Source organism: Ovis aries, chromosome 18 (assembly GCF_016772045.2).
Source record: "Ovis aries strain OAR_USU_Benz2616 breed Rambouillet chromosome 18, ARS-UI_Ramb_v3.0, whole genome shotgun sequence".
Taxonomy (NCBI): domain Eukaryota; kingdom Metazoa; phylum Chordata; class Mammalia; order Artiodactyla; family Bovidae; genus Ovis; species Ovis aries.
The window spans coordinates 29,088,947-29,113,771 of record NC_056071.1 but is presented as its reverse complement, the minus strand read 5'-3'; the positions used below and the strand labels follow the sequence as shown (position 1 = coordinate 29,113,771).

The 24,825-nt window shown below is 38.2% G+C and overlaps 1 protein-coding gene and 2 pseudogenes across 4 annotated transcripts in view; all 3 read left to right on the top strand.

Annotated features, from left to right (window-relative positions):
* LOC101116180 (surfeit locus protein 1-like) overlaps positions 1-11,970 on the top strand; it is a 38,001-nt pseudogene extending 26,031 nt beyond the window's left edge.
* NRG4 (neuregulin 4) overlaps positions 1-24,825 on the top strand; it is a 122,031-nt gene that overhangs the window by 25,564 nt on the left and 71,642 nt on the right. For all 4 annotated transcript variants that reach the window (XR_006056848.2, XR_006056847.2, XR_009597235.1 and 1 more), the window contains 2 exons: positions 17,668-17,732; positions 23,295-23,388. Coding sequence is in view for 1 of the 4 variants with exons in the window: in XM_042235191.2 (XP_042091125.1) it covers positions 17,723-17,732; positions 23,295-23,388 (104 nt within the window). In the remaining 3 variants the exon portion in view is untranslated. The remainder of the gene's footprint in view (positions 1-17,667; positions 17,733-23,294; positions 23,389-24,825) is intronic.
* LOC121816026 (HIG1 domain family member 1A, mitochondrial-like) lies at positions 15,435-17,650 on the top strand (annotated as a pseudogene).

Below are 24,825 nucleotides of genomic sequence, written 5' to 3'. Positions count from 1 at the left end.
TTAATTTATTTTTTTAATGGAAGGATAATTGCTTTACAGAATTGTGTTGGTTTCTGCAAAACATGAGCATGAATCAGCCATGGGTACGTGTATGTTTTTGTTAGGTATAGAATTCTAAGGATAGAAGAAGTTTTGTGTGTTTTTTTTTAGTTTTTTATTTTTTAAATTTTAAAATCTTTAATTCTTACATGCATTCCCAAAGAAGTTTTGTTTTTTCTTCAGCACTTGAAAGATACCATTTTTCTTCTGACTTACTTTGTGATGGTAACTTAGCCATTGGGTTTTTTTTAAGCTACATCATCCCATTTCTTGAATTCTCCAGCTCCTGGCAACCGCTGTTTCACTCCCTGCCTCCAAGAGTTTGAGTTTTCCATATTCCACATGCAAGTAAGATGACGTAGTTCTTGTCCTTGAGTGTCTGGCTCACTGTACCCTGTGTCCTCAAAGTTCATCCACATTATCACAAATGACAGGATCTCCTTCTTCCCTAAAGCTGAATAACAATTCATTGTTAAATACACTGCACCAAAATGACTCCAACCATTCATTTGTTGATAGATGCATAGATTGACTCCCTATCTTGGGTGTTGTGAAGAATAACACTGCAGTGACTCTAGGAGTTCAAATAGTTCCTCGAGCTTTGATATCGTTTCCTCTGGATGCATACCTAGACAGGGGGCCACTGGATCACACGGCAGTTCCGATTCCAGTCTTTTGAGCAGCCACCATACTGTCTTCTGGAATGTTTGTACCAGTCTACCTTTTTGTCACAAAGGCTCCCTTCTCTTCACATCCTCACCAACACTTTTTTTTTTGGTCTTTTTAGTAATAGCAATTCCAACATGTATGATGTGATATCTCACTGTGGTTTCTGTCTGTACCTTCCTATTGATCATTAATGTTGAGCATCATCCCGTATATTCATTGGCCGTTTGTATGTCTTCCTTTGAGAAATATCTATTCAGGTCCTTTGCCCATTTAAAAAATCGGGTCATCTGTCTTCTTGCTGTGGAGTTGAATCCCTCATATATTCTAAATGTTTGCTGCTGCTGCTAAGTCACTTCATTCATGTCCGACTCTGCGCGACCCCGTAGACGGCAGCCTACCAGGCTTCCCTGTCCCTGGGATTTTCCAGGCAAGAACACTGGAGTGGGTTGCCATTGCCTTCTCCAGTGCATGAAAGTGAAAAGTGAAGGTGAAGTTTCTCAGTCGTGTCTGACTCTTCGCGACCCCATAGACTGCAGCCCACCAGGCTCCTCTGTCCATGGGATTTTCCAGGCAAGAGTACTGGAGTGGGTGCCATTGCTTACCAAATGTATGGTTTGCAGAATCCTCTCCTATATCTTCTCCTATATCTTTTTAAGGTAATATGAAGATATCGCAGTATTAATTCTTCCAATCCATGAACATGGAATATCTTTCTAATTATTTGTGTCATCCTCAGTTTCTTTTTTCAGTGTTTTATGGTTTTCACTGTACAGCTTGTTCACCTCCTTGGTTAAATTTGTTCCTAAGTTTTTTATTCTTTTATAAGTGGGATTGTTTTCTTAATTCCTCTTTAGATAGTTTGTTGTTAGTGTATAGAAGTACAACTGTTTTTTTTATAAATTGATTTTGTATCTTGCAGTTTCACTGAATTAATTGATTAATTCTATACATTTTTTGGTGGTGTCTTCAGGGTATTCCATATGTGATATCATGTATCTGTAGACAGAGGGAATTCTATTTCTTCCTCTTTTTTAAAATCTAATTGCTCTGACTAGGACTTTCACTACTGTGTTGTCTTCTTCCTGATCTTAGAGGAAAAGCTGAAAGCTTTTCACTGTTGGGTATGGTGTTAGCTGTGACCTTGTCATATAAGGCATTTGTTATGTTGAGGTATGTTCCATCTATACCTGATTTGTTGAGAGAGTTTTTAGTCATGAAAGGATGTTGCATTTCATCAGGTGCTTTTTCTGTAACTATTGAAATTATTGTAGGATTTTAATTCTTCCTTTTGACACTGCACTCCTTCTTGGGTGGGACAAGACTGAGCCAAAACTCAGACTTGTGCTCGAACCCACAATCCCTGGCTTAGAAAGGGACTTGAACCCCTGCCTTTCGATTAAAACCACTCACCTGGTGTCAGGACTTAACTGAAGCTCAGAGTCTTTCATCTCATCATGGAAAGAATTCAGCAGCAGGCTGAATTTATCAGCATAGGATGCTTGTGAAAGATACAGGGAGGCGGGCAAGGGAGCACAGCCCCAAGAACAAAGAGGGCTACATTTTTATAATAAAGAAATATTGGGAAGGGGAAGAGACCACCTTCTTCCTCATTCTTGGACGGACATCAAGGCTTACATCATTAGTTCCTCCTTTGGCCCTGCATGGCCGTGTTATGACAGACACTAGGACTGTCATGGTGCTATTTAAATCATATGTACATTAGCAAAAGGGTGGTAAAAATATTAAAATATGGTAATTCATCTCAGGTTTTGGTATAGTGTCCCCTTTCACCTAATTTCTTTCCCTTTTCACCAATATTTCTTTCCTGGTTACATGCAGAAATGCTACTCTTCAAAGACTGTTAACTCTCTGACTTAATGTAACAGGATTCAGACCCATATCTGTTGTCTTGCATTTTAACTGTCAGGGTTTGTGACTTGTGTTTGGTGCTTGGATGCACCTGATCTTCCTTCAAGTTAGTGTAAATTGTTGCTAGGTTATTGGATTCTCTTCTTGAGTGGTCATTAGCTTGCAACAGTCTCCCAAACTGCCTTAAAATTTCCTGTCTTTAGTCTTCTAGTTGGATTTCTAAACTGACTGATTATCTTACTCTATCCTTAATCACTTTTGTTAATAAAGAGAATCTCATTGATTGAATTGTGTATGTTGAACCACTTACATCCCAGGAATAAATCCCACTTGATCATGGTGTATGGTGACCTTTAAGATTTCTAAAATACTATTGAATTGGTAGTGGTTGAATTTGCTAGTGTTGTGTTGAGGATTTTTGCATCTATTTCATCCAGGCTATTGACCTGTAATTTTTAAATTTTTTCTTGCTCAATCTTAATAAATGATAGTCAATTTTTCTAAACTTTTCAAAGATTAGATAAACTTCTGGCCTTGTTAATTCTCTGAATTGTATGTTTGCTTTTCATTTTGTTGTTTCTGTTCTTTGTTTCCTTCTTTAAACTTTCTTTGAATTGTTTCCTTTTTCTTTTTAGCTGGCTGTTTAGCTTAACATCTGTAAACCTCTTTTTCCCTTAACATATACATTTAAGGCTGTAAATTTTCCTCTAAATGTTGCTTTAGTTTCATCCACATTTTAATATATAATATTTCCAAAGTTGATATGTATGATCCTATTACCATTTATTGTTTTGAGATAAAATATATTTTTAATTTCTTCACTGAACCGTATAAAATTTCTAGTTTATTCTCAGTATGGTCAGAGAACTTACTCCATATGATTTCAGTCATTTAAACATTTCTGAGACTTGCTTTTCAGTAATAATATGTTTTTTATAAATCTGTGTATGCTTGAAAAAAAAGTTTATTTAGTACTTGTTAGGAGCATTGTTTACATATCTTTATTAGCTCAAGTTTTTTTTAATATTATGTTGTTCAAACTTATATCATTGTTCAAACATTTTGCCTAAAAGATATAAACTTCCAGGTACTTTTCCAGCAACAATTTTAAAAAGTGGGTTTATTTGGGATCAGCAAAGAACTTCAGTTCAGTGTCTGCAGGCATGGTAATCTACGTGCAAGTCCCCACACAGCAAAGTTAAAGAGAACACTTTTGTACAGGGAGAAACAAATTGGAAAGGCTATAATAAACAAAGAGTTCATGACTTTCTTATTGGCTGAGTTCCTAAGAGGAGATGGGGGGAATCTTCTTCCTGTTTACTCTATCTCATTTGATTCATAGTTTGTCTCTTGCATCTGTTTTATTTTCTCTCCTTTTGCCTTCTTAGGGATTTTTTTTTTCAGCTTTCCCCTCTGCTAGTTTAAGTTTGAACTTAAAACACTGTTTCTATTGTACTGGTAGTTACCCTAGAAAGTGCCAGATACATTCTTCATTTATTGAAATCTTTCAGACTTTTATTTTTTTGGGCTCCAAAATCACTGCAGATGGTGATTGTAGCCATGAAATTAAAAGATGCTTACTCCTTGGAAGGAAAGTTATGACCAACCTAGATAGCATATTCAAAAGCAGAGACATTACTTTGCCGACTAAGGTCCGTCTAGTCAAGGCTAGGGTTTTTCCAGTGGTTATGTATGGATGTGAGAGTTGGACTATGAAGAAAGCTGAGCGCCGAAGAATTGATGCTTTTGAACTGTGGTGTTGGAGAAGACTCTTGAGAGTCCCTTGGACTGCAAGGAGATCCAACCAGTCCATTCTAAAGGAGATCAGTCCTGAGTGTTCTTTGGAAGGAATGATGCTGAGGCTGAAACTCCAGTACGTTGGCCACCTCATGGGAAGAGTTGACTCATTGGAAAAGACTCTGATGCTGGGAGGGATTGGGGGCAGGAAGAGCAGGGGACAACAGAGGATGAGATGGCTGGATGGCATCACCAACTCGATGGACGAGAGTTTGAGTGAACTCCGGGAGTTGGTGATGGACAGGGAGGCCTGGCGTGCTGCAATTCATGGGGTCGCAAAGAGTTGGACATGACTGAGTGACTGAACTGAATGTCTTCAATGGCACCCCACTCCAGTACTCTTGCCTGGAAAATCCCATGGATGGAGGAGCCTGGTAGGCTGCAGTCCATGAGGTTGCTAAGAGTCGGACATGACTGAGTGACTTCACTTTTACTTTTCACTTTCATGCATTGGAAAAGGAAATGGCAACCCCCTCCAGTATTCTTGCCTGGAGAATCCCAGGGACGGGGGAGCCTGGTGGGCTGCCGTCTCTGGGGTCGCACAGAGTCAGACACAACTGAAGTGCCTTAGCAGCAGCAGCAGCAGCAGCAGCAGCAGCAGCAATGTCTTCAGAAACTGAAATTAAAACCTCAACAAGATACTGCTACCTACCTACTAGAATAACTATAATAAAAATACTGACAATATAGTTTTGGCAAGGATATAGAGAAACTGAAACCCTTATATAATACTGGTGGAAATGTAAAATGGTATGGCCACTTTGGAAAAGTGAAAAAATTTCACTTCCAAAGTCAAAAGTGTAACTTTTGTTCTCATCCCACAAACTGAAAGGATCTTAGGACACATTTAATTTACCCCTTGCTAACTTTCATGCTTTTGTTTTCAGGTATTTAATGCTACTTGCATATTGCTTTGCTGTGCCTAGTTGCTCAGTTGAATCCAACTCTTTGCAACCCCATAGACTGTAGCCTGCCAGGCCCCTCTGTCCATGGGGATTCTCCAGGCAAAAATACCGGTGTGAGTTACCATGTCTTCCTCCAGGGGATCTTCCCAACTCAGGGATCGAACCCAGGTCTCCTGCATTGCAGGCGGATTCTTTACTGTCTGAGCCACCAGAGAAGCCCAATACTGGAGTGGGTAGCCTAAGAATATTGGAGTGGGTAACCTATTCCTTCTCCAGGGGAACGTCCTGACCCAGGAATTGAACCAGGGTCTCCTGCATTGCAGGCAGATTCTTTACCAGCTGAACCCAAAGGACATTTCCACTTTTTATATAGTGTTTATTTAGATTTGCCACCATATTCACAACTTTCTTGGCCCTTATTTCCCTTTTACAGCTAGAATTATTTTCCTTTTTTGCGTTCATTCTTCAGGTACTTTCCATTCATACTTTGATGCAGCTTTTTTAGTTGAATTTTTTTCATTTTTGGTTTATCAAAGTGTCTAAATTTAAAAATCTGCTATGAATATTTGTGTACAAATCTTTTGAGCGGACATATGTTTTCATTTCTTTTAGGCAGATTCTTAGGAGAAAGATTGCTGGGTTTTATGATAAACATACGTTGATGTTTTTAAGAAACAGCCACACTTTTCCAAAGTGGTCGTATCATTTTACATTTCCACCAGTACTGTATGAGACTTCCAGTTTCTCTACATCCTTGCGAAACTATATTGTCAGTATTTTTTATCATAGTTATTCTAGTAGATAGGCAGTAGTATCTTGTTGAGGTTTTAATTTAAGTTTCCCTAAGTTGAAGAAAAATGATTGCCCGTTTTTTATTTGGGTTGTCTTCCTTTCATTTGTAAGAGTTCTTTATATTGTCTGGATACAAGTCTTTAATCAGATATATGATTTGTAAATATGTTCTTCCATTCTGTGGCTTGCCTTTGAAAAGTTAAACTTTGATAATCTAATTTGTCAACTTTTTCTTTTATGAACTGTCCTCTTGCTGTCATAGTCCAGAAATCTTTGCCTAACCCAAGGTCACAAAGATTATCTTTTAAAAGTTTTATAGGTTTAGCTCTTACATATAGAACTGTGATGTATTTTGAGTTAATTTTTTTGTATGCTACAGGGTAAAGGTATAATTCTGTTATTTGCATGTGGATATTCAAATATTCCAGCACCATTTGTTGAAAAGACTACCTTTTCCTCACTGAATTTCCTTCATACTTTTGTCGAAATAACATAAGGGTTTGTTCTAAGTGTATAGTTCTTGATCTGTAGATTAAACACATTCACTATCAGTATCCCAACAGCATTTAAAAAATAGTAATTGGTAAGCTAATTCTAGAATTTATATAGAAAGGCAGTGGACCTAGAATAGCTGAAACAATTTAGAAAAGGAACAAACCCGAAGGACTTAGACTACCTGATTTCAAAATTTGCTGTTGTAGCCATTGAAGTGTTAGTCACTCAGTCGTGTCTGACTCTATGACTTCATGGACTGTAGCCTGCCAGGCTCCTCTGTCCATGGGGATTCTCCAGGCAAGAATGCGGGAGTGGGTTGCCGTTTCCTCCTCCAGGGACTCTTCCTAACCCAGGGATTGAATTGCATCTCTTATGTCTCCTGCTTTGGTAGGCAGGTCCTTTACCAGTTAGTGCCACCTGGGAAACCCAGTGGTGTGGGTAGCCATTCCCTACTCCAGGGGATCTTCCCAACCCAAGGATCGAACCTGAGTCTCCTGCATTGCAGGCATATTCTTTCTGAGCCATCATCAAAGGAGTGTGCTTATTTCCAGGAAGAAAAGAGATATGCCAACTTTAAGCCATTATTTTTATTTTTGAATTCTTTTCCATTATGGCTTATTATACAATATTGGATATTGTTTATCTATTTTATTTATAGTAGTTTGTATCTGCTAATCTCAAACTCTTGACTTATTGTCCCCACCCTTACCCTTTGGTAACCATCAGTTTGTTTTCTGTATATATGAATCTGCTCTGTAAAAAGTTCGTTTGTATTTTTTTTAGATTCCACATATAAGTGATATCACATATTTGTCTGACTTACTTCACTTAGTATGATCCATGTTGCTACAGATGACATTGTTTCATTCTTTTTTATGGCTGAATATCATTCTGTTGTGTATACATACCACATCGTCTTCGTCCATCCATCTGTTGATGGACATCTAGGTTGCTTCCATGTCTTGGCTATTGTAAATAATGCTGCTGTGAACATTGGACACATGTATTTTTGGATTATGGTTTTCTCTGTATACATTCCCAGAAGTGGGATTGCCAAAAGATATGGTAAACCTATTTTTAGTTTTTGAGGAACCACCATACTATTTTTCATAGTAGCTGCACCAATTTATCAGAGAAGGAAATGGCAACCCACTCCAGTATTCTTGCCTAGAGAATCTCATGGACAGAGGAGCCTGGTGGGCTGCTGTCCATAGGGTCGCACAAAGTCGGACACGACTGAAGCGACTTAACATGCATGCATGCATTGGAGAAAGGAATGGCAACGCACTCCAGTATTCTTGCCTGGAGAATCCCAGGGACAGAGGAGCCTGGTGGGCTGCCCTCTATGGGTTCGCACAGAGTCAGACACAACTGAAGCGACCTAGCAGCAGCAGCAGCACCAATTTATATTCTTACCAAAAGTGTAGGACAGTTGCCTTTCCTCCACACCATCTCCAGCATTTATTATTTGTAGACTTTTTAATGATGGCCATTCTGACCGTTGTAAGGTGGTATCTTATTGTGGTTTTGACTTGCATTTCTCTAATAACTAGTGATGCTGGGCATCTTTTCATGTGTTTGCCATCTGTATGTTCTCTTTGGAGAAATGTCTGTTTAGGTTTTGTGCCCACTTTTTGACTTTTTTTTTTTTTTGCTATCGAGCTCTATGAGCTATTTGTGTATTTTGGAAATTAATCCCTACTGGTTGCATCATTTACAAATGTTTTCTCCCATTCTATAGATTGTCTTTTCATTTTGTTTATGGTTTCCTTTGCTATGCAAAAGATTTTAATTAGGTCTCATTTGTTTATTTTTGTTTTTGTTTTCATTACTCCAGGAGGTAGATCCAAAAAAATAATTGCTTCAATTTATATCAAAGAATGTCCTGACTGTGTTTTCATCTAGGAGTTTTATAGTGTCCAGTCTTACATTTCAGAGAAGGCAATGGCAACCCACCCCAGTACTCTTGCCTGGAAAATCCCATGGATGGAAGAGCCTGGTAGGCTGCAGTCCATGGGGTTGCTAAGAGTCAGGCACGACTGAGCGACTTCACCTTCACTTTTTACTTTCATGCATTGGAGAAGGAAATGGCAACCCACTCCAGTATTCTTGCCTGGAGAATCCCAGGGACAGAGGAGCCTAGTGGGCCGCCGTCTATGGGGTTGCACAGAGTCAGACACGACTGAAGCGACTTAGCAGCAGCAGTCTTACATTTAGGTCTTTGATCCATTTTGAGTTTATTTTTGCATATGGTTTTAGTAAAATCACTTATATATGGAATCTAAAAACATGAGGATTTCACTGGTGGTGTAGTGGAGGAGAGTCTGCCTGCCAATGCAGGGGACATGGGTTTGATCCCTAGTCTGGGAAGTTTTCACATGCTGCAGAGCACTAAGCCTGTGCACCAGAGCTACGGAGCCTTTGCTCTACAGCCCGCATGCTGCAGCCCATGTGCCTAGAGCCCATGCTCCGAAACAGGAGAAGCGACTGCAATGAGAAGCCCACACACTACAGCTAAAGAGTAGAGTCCCTTGCTCTCCACAGCTAGAGAAAGGCCACACGCAGTCATGAAGACCCAGTGCAACCAAAAATAAAATAGATAAATAAAAATTATTAAAAAATAATCCAACTGTTAAAAAAATGATACAAATGAAATTATTTACAAAACAGAAATGGACTCACAGACATAGAAAACAAACTTGTGGTTACCAAAGGGGAAGTGATAAATTTGGAATCTGGGATTAACAAATACAGACTACTATATATAAATAAATAGCAAGGACCTACTATATAACACAGGGAACTGTATTCAATAGTTTATAATAACCTATAATGGAAAAAAGTCTAAAAAAGAATAGAGACATATATGTGTAGCTGAATCACTTTCCTGTATACCTGAAACACTGTAAATCACCTATACTTCAGCAAAAAAATAAAAGTTAAAAAAAGCAGTAGTTATTATTGTTATGCTGAATTTGGTATTAGTTCTAGATCTGAGCAAGAGAGAGAGTGTTGGAAGGGATGTCCAACAAAATGAAAAAAGACTGCATGCAATAAATAGTATGATTAAGACACTGAGTACTTGAGAGCTGGGGCTGGGGCTCTGTGGAGTGGGTACCAGGCCAACTGTCAGGAGGAGCATCCTTGAGGTAGCCCTGGGCCCAGGTAAGACTCATCCAAGTGTGCCCTATCCACCTAGGAAAAACTGCTCTGTCCCTGCCTTCCACTTGGCCCAGGAGGGTGGGTATGGGCATTGCAATACGCTCTGGGACTGCTGCCTGAGCCTCTGAATCAGGCCATCAGGCCCTGGTTGCATGCCTACTCTGGTGAGAATTCTGTCCTCATGACAGCCCCATGACTGACTCCTCCTGCACTCCTGGATTACACACTTGACTGTGGACATGCAGTAACTTCCTGCGCCTCCCTGGGCCAATGCGGAGCCAACCCCAAACTGAAACCCAGGGGTCTTGGATCCTAAAGGAAAGCATAACTAATCAACACAGTTTGCATGTTGCTCCCAAGGACTGGCCTCTAGGCCCAGCAGGTGGGGCAACTCTTAAGCCAAAGCAGCTGCCACAGAAACAGAAGACAGCTCCTTCCTCTAGTGGTTTCTGCTTCTCGTTCCTGTTACTGCCTTTGGACTAGGGACATGGCCGATCCAGTGTCGGAAGTGGAAGCTAAAGTTGATGGCAGAGCTAGAGTCTAGAGTGATTACCAAGCCCATTTCTCTGCCAGCAGATCCAGTGGAACCGAAACATCTGGAGTACAGGCCAGTGAAGGTCAGGAGGCACTTTGACCTCCAAGTTGCTGTACATGATGTCTCGGACCATGGTGGACCGTGCCTGGGAGGCTGGCATACTGGCTCCCTGTGTTTACTGGAGCCTACCTTGTCACTCCCTTTCACTGTGCTGACCTGGGAATTATCATTCTGCTAAACAGGGTGTTTGTGCCCAGGAAAAAAGTGAATCCTGAAACATGGTATGAAGTCCAGATTGAGGGACAAGCAGGCCTAGTCATGATGCTGAGGCTGACAGAAACCAGGAAGTCCTTTGTCTCCAAGAATGATACAGACAGAACCAGTGGCATTACCAGGACCTGGAGACTATGACCAGTCTCCCAGGTACAGACCCCGTTTTCACTGATGCTGACTTCCAGAGCACAGTTCTTGAAAGACCCATTGGAGGACAACCAGAGTCACTCTGAGGACTGAGCACCAGCATGCACTGGTGCAGACGCTGTGCAGTCACGTCATACCTGTGGTTTAAGAAATTCCTACCTTGGACTCCTGGTGTGTGAAGAGATCAGATGATGTAGCCCTGTCCCTGAATTATTAGGCAGTCACAGAGTAAACATTTCAAGAGATTTGATTTTACGCTGGATCATGTGCTATTGGTATAAATAAATCCCTATACTACAAAAAAGGCAGCTGAATATTTGAGATGTTATGATAAAGCACAGTGTTCTTCAGTTGTCCCTCCAGCCCGCCAAAAAGAAGGCAACTGTCAAGCTCTCAAGCTGTTTAAGAAAAACAAGGTACAAATAAAATGCATATTCACATACAGCATGATTTTAATCAATCTAGAGTTGAAGAGAATCTATTTTTTGTCTTGTTGTTGGGAGTATTATCTTACGAATAGCCCAAGTATTGTGGCCTTGAAACAAGAGAAGGAAATATCACACAGCATGGATCTGCTGTTAATAGTATTTATAGTAATATTGATAAAACTGTAGTTTATTGGTTTTCAACTTTTACATGTAGAGGCAAAGTTATGCAACACTTTTTTAGGGTCACAGATGAGAATGTAAATGTTAAAAACCTTCATGACACAGGAGTCAAGGTATAGCTACCAAGGCAGAAAGAGGAAGAGGGGAGAGAAAAGTTGGGAGCAAAGTTATTATAAAGTTAAGCCGGTCTGTGAATTGACTCAAGTTCATTGATGAGGACATAGAAGTATAAGTATATTATTTAAGACTGCAGATATAACCAAGAGAAGAAATAGAGACAGTGTAACTTATCAAACATTCAAATCAAAGAAGTAGAAGGTAGTGTAAGACAGCTAAAGCCTCATCTTCCATCGCTGGGGGTTAGATGCTGACTAAAGTGCTAAATTTAGAAATAGAGAGGATAAGCATTTTGAATTGTGGAAGAAGAGCTTGCTGTTGGTCACATTTGTTCTTTTCTTATTTCTCTGATAATTTCTCGATGGGCTCCTTCTACAAATGTTCAATGTTGGTATTTTCCAGGGATCAGTCCATGGCCTCTGTCTCACGCATGCACACTGGGAGCTTGTTCGTTCACGTAAATGACTTCGAGAACTGCCTGTATCTCTGAGCTGATTGTTATCCTGCACGCAAGATTTGCATTTTCAGGCAATTCCTTCTGCATGTCCCAGCAGCACTTTAAATTTAACGTGTCCAAGTAGAAATCATTATCTTACTCATGAACTCTGTTTCAGTATTTCATTTTCTTTAACAGCTTTATTGAAACAGCTTTATATACCATAAAATTCACCGTTTTTAGCCTGGTCAATTATGCTTATCAAATTTGCAACTGCCTCAACAGTCCAATTGTAGAATATTTCTATCATTCTAAAAAGATCTTTTATGTTCATTTGTATCATTTCTTTTTCCCACCCCCAGTCCCAAGCAATTATTAATCTATTCCTGTCTCTTGATTTGCCTTTTCTAAAGATTTCCATAAATGGAATCATATAATATGTGTTTTTTGTGACTGGCTTCTTTCACTTAGCATGTTTTTGAAATTCATGTACCAACACACCATCCCTTTTTACTGCTGAATAATATTCCACTGTATGGCTGTACCGTATTGTGTTTATCTGTTTATCAGTTGATGGACATTTGAGTTGTTTTCTAGTTTGGAGAATTATGAGTAATGTTCTAAATGTTACGGTCATGTCTTTGTGTAGATCCATATTTCCATATCTCTTGGATTCATTTATGACAAATATGGGCTTCCCAGGTGATACTAGTGCTAAAGAACCTGACTGCCAATGCAGGAGACATAGAGATACAGGTTCAATCTCTGAGTCGGGAAGATTCCCTGGAGGAGGGCATGGCAACCCACTCCATTATTCTTGCCTGGAGAATCCCATGGACAGAGGAGCCTGGCAGGCTACAGGCCATGGGGTCGTACAGAACTGCACACAACTGAAGCAACTTCGTATGCATGCATGGAAAATTTATATTTTAACTTTTTAGGAAGGTATCAAATTATTTTCTAAAATGACTGTGCAATTTTATAGTCCCACTAGCAATGAGAGGTCTAGTTTCTCTTTGTTATTGTTTGCCATTTTTATTACAGACATTCTAGTAAGGTGTGAAATGGTACCTCATTGTAGATTTTTTTAAATATTTTCATTTATTTATTTTTGGCTGTTGTGGCATGTGGGAGCTTTCGTTGCAGCAGAGGGGCTTTCTCTAGTTGGGACGTGGGCTGGCTCTGGAGTGCGTGGGCTCTGTAGTTGCCACACGCATGCTTAGTTGCTTCCTGACACGTAGAATCTTAGTTCCCTGACTGGTGATCGAACCTGTGTCCACTGCATTAGAATACAGATTCTTATCAACTGGACCACCAGGAAGGTCCCATCTCTTTGTGGTTTTCATATACATTTCCCTGATGGGTACTTGCCTGGAGGAGGGCATGGCAGCCCACTCCAGTATTCTCGCCTGGAGAATCCGCATGGACAGAGGGGCCTGGCGGGCTGCAGTCCGTGGGGTCGCAACGAGTGGGACACAACTGAGCACAGCACAATGTGTACTTGAAGGCTGGCCTCGACTTTTCTTTTTGTACCCTGCTATCCCATTCTGTGAGTGTACCTATTAAGTATATCTTTAATTCTCTCCTTTATGCTCTTTCCCATTACTTTATTTCTTCTCTATTTTTGATTATTAAAATGGCCTCCAAATGGTTTTCTCTGATAGTAGTTCCTCTGCAGATTGCAGTCTATTTTTCTACACCATTATCAAAATGAATTTTCTAAACTGTAGGTGTGATCATGCCACTTCTTTGCTAAAAACCTTTCCAAGGAGCCCCATTGCCCTTTATATAAAGTCCACTGTCTAAACCCTGCCTGTTTTACAAGGCTTGTTCTTGCCATTCCTTCCCTCCCCATCCTCTCCTCTTATAAAGCCACATGCACACCCTGAACACATCATGACCTGTAATCTGTCTGCTGTTATCTGAATACATTAGGATTTTCTTTCTTCTGTGCCTTTGAGCATCTGTTACCTCTGTCAGAAAACAGCAAACCCTTACTCATTCTTCAAGGCTCAGCACAAATGAAACTCCCTCTCACAATCTTTCTCTGATTCTCCTTAATAGTTAAGCTTTGTTTCTGTGTGTGTTAATATAGTGACATAAATAGGTGTCTGTGAAAATATATTAGGTTGAATTGCATTGTCAGCCTAAAACATTTGTGTAATTACTTGGCTATTGTTTATATTTCTATCATTTGTTAATGATAGCAGGTCACTTACCCCATATTTATCGATAGATGCATGAACAAATTATTTTTGAAGATCATGGCTTTTATTTAGAGTGAAAGTTAACTTGAAAAATGTTAAGTCTTCTTTAGAATCATGTAGCCTCAAAGGTTAAATGTATTTGTATTGTGTGAAAAAATATTAATATCAAACTAACTGCCATGATTTGTCTCTTAATAAATAGCATCTTGAATATCCTGAATGAACTCATAGATTATTATCTCTCACATACAGTTTAGTAGTCATTTTCATGTTAGTGGACAGCAATATATTACCATAGTTCAAATCAAACTTACTGAGTTTTCATAAAAATGTCACTTTAAAATCCAAACATTGTAAGCTAACAAAATTTTATATATCTGTGTATATATATGTTTGCATGTGTGTGTTTTTTTAAGATTGTAATATGTAAAAGTTACCTTTGAATGAGGGAGATAGTATTTAGTAATGTAAAGAGTTTTTCTCAGAATATGGATTATGAGTTTATTTAAATATTTTCTTAAAAGAGCAAATGTACTAGTTTCTACATTTTATATCAAACAAGTAGTCATGTCTGAGTTGTTTTAGAAAAGAAACCGTATGAATGGTTGGCATACTTCAGGTAGTTACTTGCTAAAGAACTCTGTACTTCAATTTTAAACAAAATTATGCTTTCCTTTATTAAGTTATTTATGATTTTAAACCTTGTCACTTTCCCTAATGCATATAGCACAGCTTTGTTATAGTTTGCGGATAGTTATATTGCCATCAGTATGAGCCATGTTCAGTGCTTACATTCACTTCACACTGAACATGGTAGTGTATGTATGCTGTATTGTAACTGTTACCTTCTTTAAATTGTCTCAGTACTTCAGATCATTATGTATGTAAATATTATATATTTTGTAAGGAAATTCCTTTTTAAAAAACCCCTATGGACATGGATTATTACTGAGCTATTAAAAAGAACACATTTGAGTCAGTTCTAATAAGATGGATGAAATTGGAGCCTATTATACAGAGTGAAGTAAGTCAGAAAGAAAAATACCAGTACAGCGTATTAATGCGTATATATGGAATTTAGAAAGATGGTAACACCAACCCTATATATGAGACAACAAAAGAGACACAGATAAAATGAACAGACTTTTGGACTCTGTGGGAGAAGGTGAGGGTAGAATGATTTGAGAGAATAGCACTGAGACATGCATATTGCCATACATAAGATAGATGACCAGTCTAAGTTCGATGCATGAAACCGGGCACTTAAAGCCAGTACACTGGGCCAACTCAGAGGGATGGGATGGGGAGGGAGGTGGGAGGGGGCTTTGGGACTGGGGGACACATGTACACCCGTGGCTGGTTCATGTCAATGTATGGCAAAAACAACCACAATATTGTAAAGTAATTAGCCTCCAATTAAAATAAATTAATTTAAAAAAATTTGTGGAGGGCGAGTATGGGAGTGGGGTCAGAAGCCAGTAGGAACCTGAAATGTCTTGTAATTGTCTGAAGATTCTTCAATCACTATGTCAAGTGACACAAATGTTTCTGTTTCTTCATATGATGAAGATCAGGGATCTAAACTTATCCAAAAAGCTAGAGAGGCACGATTTGTCCCCATTGGAATGGCAGGTTTTGCAGCAATTGTTGCATATGGATTATACAGATTGAAGAACAGGGGAAATACTAAAATGTCTGTTCACCTGATCCATGTTTGTGGCAGCTCAAGGCTTTGTTCTGGGAGCAATGACTCTTGGTATGGGCTGTTCCCTATATCAAGAATTCTGGGCAAAACCTAAACTTTAGAAGAGGAGATGCCATCTTGGTCTTGTTGGTGGTGCTTGCTTTAGTTAGACATCTCGTATTGAGATTATATGTTTATGCTAAAAATAAATTGTTTGGGTCAGACAAAAAAAAAATCTGTGGAATACTTGCCCACTAACTCCATGTTAAAATTCCTTTTCTTCACAAAGTTATACAACACGATGGAATTATTCAGCCGTACAAAGATAAGTTAGGAGCCAAATGAATATGGTTTACTTAATCACTTGAAAATTTTGGAAAGTGATTTGAGAAGGCAGTTTAGAACAACTTATTTTCTAAATAAAATTCTGCTCCATTTGTAACTCTGAACATGTGGACTGAAAGGGCTGGTTCCCTTGGCTGGTGCCTGACCTCTGTGCACACCTTGGTCTTTCTTAATCACACCCACACTGCACATTGCAGCCATGTAAATCAGATTTTTGACGGATTATAAAGGGCAAGGTACAGCTGCTGCAGATTGCATTATTCAAAAACTTTTGAAATGCTGCATTTCCAACAAAATTTATTGTTTGTTTGAATGTAAGTTTTTATTGAGGTAAGTCTGTTTCTCTAGAAAAAGAAACTCATACAATGAGCCAGTGATTATTTAAAATTAAATAGGTTTAATTTCTGTCTCTCTGTCTCACTGCTTGTCTGTTTAAGAGTGACTCACTTTGAAAGAAGATCTTGCTTATTACACCTGTGTTAATAGGAAGTTGTTGATTGAGATTTCTGTTACAAAAGGTTTTCTTCTTAAGTCAGGAGTAAGTTATAAAAGTTTATAAAATAAAATTGAGAGCATATAATCATAATGTAAGTATAAATCTATCATCTTTTCAAATGTCTTTTGGAATTCCTTTGTTTCTGTTAAAGCAGATAACTTCATACATAACTCCTTTGTTTTGCCAGATGCCAGACATTTTTCAAAAGAAAGGCACATGTAGATTGGTTAATGTAATATGTAATCTACAGTACATTTAAAAGTACTCTTATAAAAATTTTAAAGCTTCTGTAGAAATGCAAACCTTTTGGTCATTTTTAATAAACTGAGAAATTGAAAGTTGTTCTTTTGAAAAGTCAGATTAGAAATAGGCTTTATGAGAAAGTTAAAATGTCAATTTCAAGTCATTCATTTTTACATATTGACTCATATTTTTCATATAGAAACTCATATAGTATACTACTAAATTAGCAGTGTTTATTGGGCTTCCCTGATAGCTCAGTTGGTAAAGAATCTGCCTGCAATGCAGGAGACCCCTGCTTGATTCCTGGGTTGGGAAGATCTGCTGGAGAAGAGATAGGCTACCCACTCCAGTATTCTTGGGCTTCCCTTGTGGCTCAGCTGGTAAAGATACTGTCTGCAATGCGGGAGACCTGGGATTGATCCCAGGGCTGGGAAGATCCCCTGGTGGAGGACATGGCCCACTCCAGTAATCTCACCTGGAGAATTGCATGGACTGTATAGTCCATGGGGTCACAAACAGTCGGACACAACTGAGCGACTTTCACTTTCATTAAAAGTAAAACATTAGACTTTTCTTTAGAGAGAGATTTAAGATTGCATTATATTACTTAGGCAGTGATTTATATCTAGTGCATTTATACTGTTTATTGATCTTTTAGATTTACCTGTTCAGATTTTTTTATTGATATATAAGTATCTAAAAATATAGATGTTCTAACCAAAGAATTTTGTCCCTAGCCTATAAATCCTTAATTATTTTCATCATTTAAAAGGATATCATTGTTACGATATTTGAAATTTTGTAATGCTATCAAAAGAGGATAATTTTTCCTGAATTATTAATTTTAGGTGCTGTTTTCAACCCTAAACTTTCAGCCAAGAATGAAACTATTTGGAAGTTAAGATGACAACAGGTAATTTCTTGTAAGTTTATACTTTTGTCAATGTGTGTCAAAAAAATTTATGTCATAAAAATAGAAACAAAAAAGTTATGTATATCAACACAAGACTATATTTTTTCCATCTAAAATTATCCTAGAAATATGAAATACCTTGGTTTTGAAAGACCTAGCTTTATAACATGGAACTATTTTATTTAGACCTGTAGTTTTAGACCTACATTTTATCGCTTTTTACAAACTAATTCTGGTGTACTCTAAATCTGCTATCAACTTTACAAATAAGTAAATGAAATCAGAATACAAATAGATTCAGAGATAGTGATTCAGGTTATATGAGTATTCCTTACTGATAAAATCCCAGATGTTGAGTCATAACTGGTTGTGATGCTATTAAAAACAAGGACATTAATTTCAGCTACAGAAATCATTCTGTGATAAAGTTGACACTCCACCCTCAGTGGAAAACCGTATGTGATGATGTCCATGATTCTAATGTAATGTAATGTCAACTGGGATTTTATTTGTTAGCCAAATTATTCCTGGAAAATTGTTAGAATTATCTTATGAAAAGTTGTTTTGAAAAAAAGAATTGTCTTGTTGTAAAGAAGCATCAGTTCAGTTCTTTTACTCAGTCGTGTCTGACTCTTTATGACCCCATGGACTGTAGCACACCAGGCTTCCCTGTCCATCGCCAACACCCAGAGTTTACTCAAACTCACGTCCATTATGTTAGTGATGCCATCCAACCATCTCATCCTCTGTCGTTGCCTTCTATCTTTCCCAGCATCAGAGTCTTTTCCAGTGAGTCAGTTCTTTGCATCAGATGGCCAAAGTATTGGAGTTTCAGCTTCATCATCAGTCCTTCCAATGAATATTCAGGATTGATTTCCTTTAGTAAAGAAGCATAACATTGTGTAAATAAAGAAAAAAATTAGAAGATTAGTTCTGGTTGGTTTACTTTCCTTTTTTCCACTTAAATTCTTTGTAAGTTCTGTTTCCCTCTTTACATTTTTATACTTTTATAATTGTAATGTGAAGGTGAAACAATTTAAAATAAAAGCAAAGTTCAAATTCTGACAGTGAAGATATCTGGTTCGATAGTAATTATATCTTAAGGGTATTAATATCTTCAGTTCAGTTCAGTCGCTCAGTCATGTGCGACTCTTTGCGACCCCATGAATCGCAGCACGCCAGGCCTCCCTGTTCATCACCATATCCCGGAGTTCACTCAGACTCATGTCCATCGAGTCCATGATGCCATCCAGCCATCTCATCCTCGGTCATCCCCTTCTCCTCCTGTCCCCAATCCCTCCCAGCATCAGAGTCTTTTCCAATGAGTCAACTCTTCTCACGAGGTGGCCAAAGTACTGGAGTTTTCAGCTTTAGCATCATTCCTTGCAAAGAAATCCCAGGGCTGATCTCCTTCAGAATGGACTGGTTGGATCTCCCTGCAGTCCAAGGGACTCTCAAGAGTCTTCTCCAACACCACAGTTCAAAAGCATCAATTCTTCGGCACTCAGGCTTCTTCACAGTCCAACTCTCACATCCATACATGACCACTGGAAAAACCATAGCCTTGACTAGACGGACCTTAGTTGGCAAAGTAATGTCTCTGCTTTTGAATATGCTATCTAGGTTGGTCATAACTTTTCTTCCAAGGAGTAAGCGTCTTTTAATTTCATGGCTGCAATCACCATCTGCAGTGATTTTGGAGCCCCAAAAAATAAAGTCTGACACTGTTTCCACTGTTTCCCCATCTATTTCCCATGGAGTGATGGGACCGGATGCCATGATCTTTGTTTTCTGAATGTTGAGCTTTAAGCCAACTTTTTCACCCTCCTCGTTCACTTTCATCAAGAGGCTTTTTAGCTCCTCTTCACTTTCTGCCATAAGGGTGGTGTCATCTGCATATCTGAGGTTATTGATATTTCTCCTGGCAGTCTTGATTCTACCTTGTGTTTCTTCCAGTCCAGCGTTTCTCATGATGTACTCTGCATAGAAGTTAAATAAGCAGGGTGACAATATACAGCCTTGACGTACTCCTTTTCCTATTTGGAACCAGTCTGTTGTTCCATGTCCAGTTCTAACTGTTGCTTCCTGACCTGCATACAGGTTTCTCAAGAGGCAGGTCAGGTGGTCTGGTATTCCCATCTCTTGAAGAATTTTCCACAGTTTGTTGTGATTCACACAGTCAAAGGCTTTGGCATAGTCAATCAAGCAGAAATAGATGTTTTCTGGAACTCTCTTGCTTTTTCCATGATCCAGCGGATGTTGGCAATTTGATCTCTGGTTCCTCTGCCTTTTCTAAAACCAGCTTGAACATTAGGAAGTTCATGGTTCACATATTGCTGAAGCCTGGCTTGGAGAATTTTGAGCATTACTTTACTAGCATGTGAGATGAGTGTAATTGTGCAGTAGTTTGAACATTCTTTGGCATTGCCTTTCTTTGGGATTGGAATGAAAATGGACCTTTTCTAGTCCTGTGCCCACTGCTGAGTTTTCCAAATTTGCTGGCATATTGAGTGCAGCACTTTGACAGCATCATCTTTCAGGATTTGAAATAGCTCAACTGGAATTCCATCATCTCCGCTAGCTTTGTTCATAGTGATGCTTTCTAAGGCCCACTTGACTTCACTTTCCAAGATGTCTGGCTCTAGATTAGTGATCACATCATCATGATTATCTGGGCGTGAAGATCTTTTTTGTACACTTCTTCCATGTATTCTTGCCACCTCTTCTTAATATCTTCTTCTTCTGTTAGGTCCATACCATTTCTGTCCTTTATCGAGCGCATTAGTGGCTAATAAATACTAAATAACTTTTTTAAAATTAGTGCGCTATTTTTTAAAATGCCTAATTGGAACAATGCCATTTTCTTCTTCACATTAGATTCTGTGTCACTTTCTGCACAGAAATGGTCAGGAACCAACAAAGTTCAATTTTAAAGCAATGTATTAAATAATTCCCCCTTCAGGATCAAAAGATAAAGCATTCAGCAATTGACTTTTCTAATCATAAATAGTAGTCTATAGTAGTATAACTCAATGAGTAAATATAAAAACATGTTTAAAGTATACAGTATATACAATACACACAGGAGATATGTTATAATGTTATAACATATCTAATGTTATAACATATATAATGTTTATTTCTAAATTTTTCTGTCTAATGGTTTTGGGGGAATTTTTTCAAAGAGTGAGTGAGGAGGTAGAGTCTGGAAGGGAGGGATAGGTACCAAGAAAGAAAGGGAAGGCAGAGAAAGAAGCATAACAGAAAGGTAAAAGATAACGAAGGAAGAAAGGAGGGAAAAAGAGGAGAGAAAGGAAGAGAGACACGGAGATTTATTTTCTTAATATTCCAAAATTTTTTGCTGTATCCCATATGATGGTATTACTGTTTTCAGTTTTACTGAGGACTTGAAATATGTCTTTATAGTTACTAGCTATTACCTAATGTCCCCTTGCAAATCAAAACCTAATAAGATATTTTTGTTTTTTGATGTTAGAATTGTCATATATAGAAATACTTAAAGATGATTCTGAACATCAGGATTTATTTAGTAATCTAAACTTTTTTCCCACAGCAATTTCAGGCTTTAATGCATCTGAAACCTTAAAGAAAAGATAGGAATCTAACTATACTATTGGGACAGAACTCTAAGCAAAGCTTACTGAATGAGAAAAGCCACTATTTATTTTAAGATACTGGTCTTCTCCTTTTAATCTATTATATTGTTTAGTCACTAAGTTGTGTCCAACTCTTTCCTGAACCCATGGACTGTAGCCCACCCAGCTTCTCTGTCCATGGAATTTCCTAGGTGCCGGGGTCCAGCCCCGGTGGATCCAGGAAATTCAAAGCGGGGAGGGCGTTGGCGAGGAAAACTTATTTATTTATTAATATAAGATTAAATTAGGAAGAAATAGTGTAGTAGGAAAATTAAGTGGAGAAAGAAGGCTGAATAACTTGGCTTACGGGGAAGGCCAGTAAAGTTCCAGACAAGGAGCTTGCACTATCTATGTTGGGCCACCGGTGCCCACTTGAATATCTAAGGGTGCCCTTCTTAGGCTCCCTTTCGCGCAGGTCTTAAAAGCCAGGGCAAGTAAGTAGACTTAGTGAGCCACCCTGCTCCAGATGGGAATTCAGCCTAAAATTAGAGTAAAGAGGAGAGGGAGGGAGAGGGAGAAAAAGAGAGAGAGAGAGAGAGACACGGGGGGAGCCAGATTCCCAAGAAACTAGGCCGAGAGACTAGTTCGAGAAACTGGTCCATCCTTTATTGTTCAGAAGGCTTTTTATACTTTTGATAAAACATGGAAATCAATGGGTAACACAAAGTTATGCAGCGTTAGCAGTCCAGACTCTTATCAAAACCAGGCTTTTCTCTCTGCATACCTAATTGTATACACAAGTCTTAGGTAATTTACGTAATCTTCCGGCCAAAAGGGCCAATTAACATTTTACAGCCTTTTTTCTGATAAGGGTTTGTCAATCAGAAGACTTATTTGTGTTGATCTTCCCAAAGTCTGGCGCCATTCTCAGAAAGCACTAAATAAAGTTACGTTCTTACATAGCAAAGATACAGCAGTTTATAACAAGTGAAAGGAGTACAGTGATTTATAACAAAAGAAAAGTAATTAACTCAAAAGTCTAGTGTTGCTAACATCAAAACTACTATATATCTTTTTCCATATCCCATTTACATTGATTAACATCCTCCCAGGTGCCTAAAAGATAAAGAATATGGAGGCCTGGCGGCAATCATTAAATCAACAGTGAAAACCTGTCACCAATATTATTTTTAGCTCTTTAGAAAAGGCTCTGTATCTTTAAGATGCTTTTAAGCTTTGTGCCTCTCACGGTTGAGGGGCTGTAAGCAATTCACAAGCTGTTAGAGGTCCGGGGAACCTGTTAGGCAAGCTAGAGAGCTATCAGAGGGGGTTTAACTGAAACATTCCTTTCAAATGCAGAAGACTAAAGCCCTGAGTTGACTTTTTTCCAGAGAATATCAGAAGAGTGGAAAAGCAGAGTACAAAAGCTGGCAGATTTTTGGGTTTTTGTTGGGGTACATGCTCAGGAAATTCCAGGGGGACCCCTGAAGTCTGATCACAACCTTGCGTATGTCAGCTTCCTTCCTCATGACCTTGTCACAGGCAGGATTCCTCACACTGGCTTCCGGCACCTAGGCAACAATACTGGAGTGAGTTGCCATTTTTTTTTCTCCAGGGAATCTTCCTAACTCAGGGTAACCCGCAACTCCTGTGTTGGCAGGTGGATTCTTCACCACTGAGACACAAGGGAAGCCCTTAATATATTATAGAGAGTCCCTATGTCTGCAATACAGTTTTAAGCTCCATTGTAATTAATGGCCATACCCTTAAGATAGATTAATTTCTTTCCCTCAAAGAGATAGAAGTCCCTGCTTATCAAATAAGGAATAAGACTAAGTCCTTCATTTTAAGAAACAATTCTTTATTCTAATTTTTAGAACTACTACTTCAATCTAAGATATTTAGTCCTTTTCCTTATTTTATTAAGAAAACTATAATTTGTCTTTTATTTGTGTATATGTTTTAGATCACGAAGAGCCCTGTGGTCCTAGTCACAGGTCATTCTGCTTGAATGGAGGACTTTGTTATGTGATACCTACTATTCCCAGCCCGTTTTGTAGGTGAGTAAAATGGGCTGGGGGAGAGGGTAATTTTATTTTTCATTATCTACTCACTTCTTAAAGAAGTGATAAATACTGAATAAAGAATGTGAGATGAAAAAGGGTAAGGAACACTTCATATTTATATAGAAAAAATATGGTTTAAAAAAACAAAGCAAAGTGGCAAATCATTTCAAAAGCATTTATTTTGAAAACTTGTAGTGGTTGTTTCAAGTCTATTAGTATTTTTTAATAATCCATTTTAGTAAACTCTCTACAATTTTAGCAAATTAGAGAAGACAGTCTATACTTACTATTCTGGCAAAACAGCTAGAGAATTCACTAATATAAGAAAACATACCATGAGATATTTTGCTTTGATTTAGAATATCTAAGTACATGACAACTGTGTTGGTACCGACTTCATTTGATATATTAAAAAGAAAGTGAAGAGTTAAGGTTTTCTAACGGTGGGAGCAAATTTTGAAAAGAAAGGATCTTAATTTTTATTGTTTTAAAAGACTATGATTCACTTTGGGAGTATAGTTTTAGCTAGTGATTAATAAAAGACTTGAAAATAGTACTTGTATAGCTGACTTCATGTGAGTTTGGTTGAATAGGATTAAAGGGGGTTATAATAAACCTCTTTTAATATGTGAACTAACAACATAGTACTACCAGCAGTGTCCATAGATTTTAGCAGAGCTGACATCCAAAGATATTTTGTAGCATATGTGTCAATTACTCTGTTTTTGTTATTTAACTGAATGAGAGAGATAGAATCTAGATTTAAGACCATATTAAATAAAGGAATAGGAAAGTGAAATTTTCAGAAAAAGAGAAGAATGTTGGGATTTAGTGTGGAGGAGGAGAGACAGAGAAATAACCTTATAATTATCTCAGGAAGTTTTTAGAAGTTTTCATGGAAGGAATAATGGCTGACTATTTTTAAAAATAGGTATTTTTTTCCTCTTAAGTGAAAAAAGAAGGGGATAGAGGAACAAATTAGCAACTATTTGTCACCCTCCAGGTGCTTTATATTAGATTACATTTTAAATCCATTTACTGAAATATAATTTATGTATAATAAACAACATTCATGTAAGTGCATAACTGATGAATTTTGACTAATGTTTATACCTGTGAAACCACCACCACCATGAAATACGGAGTATTTCCATTATCCCCTCAAATTTCTTTACTGACCATATTCTTTATTTACATTTCCATGTTTCATTCTCACAAAAACCTTAGAGAAAAGGTGGAGAGGAGACCTAAGGAAATAGAAAAATAAGGAGAAAATGAAAAGTTAACTGGCTGTATACTAACTGTCTGTTATACTGCACTGAGTAAGTGGAAAGAAAGAGTTAAAGAGTATTGAAATATGGAAAGTCATTGAAATGGGAAGAAATCTAGTGTTCTAGTTCAGGCTACTATAGCAAAACACCATAGCCACCA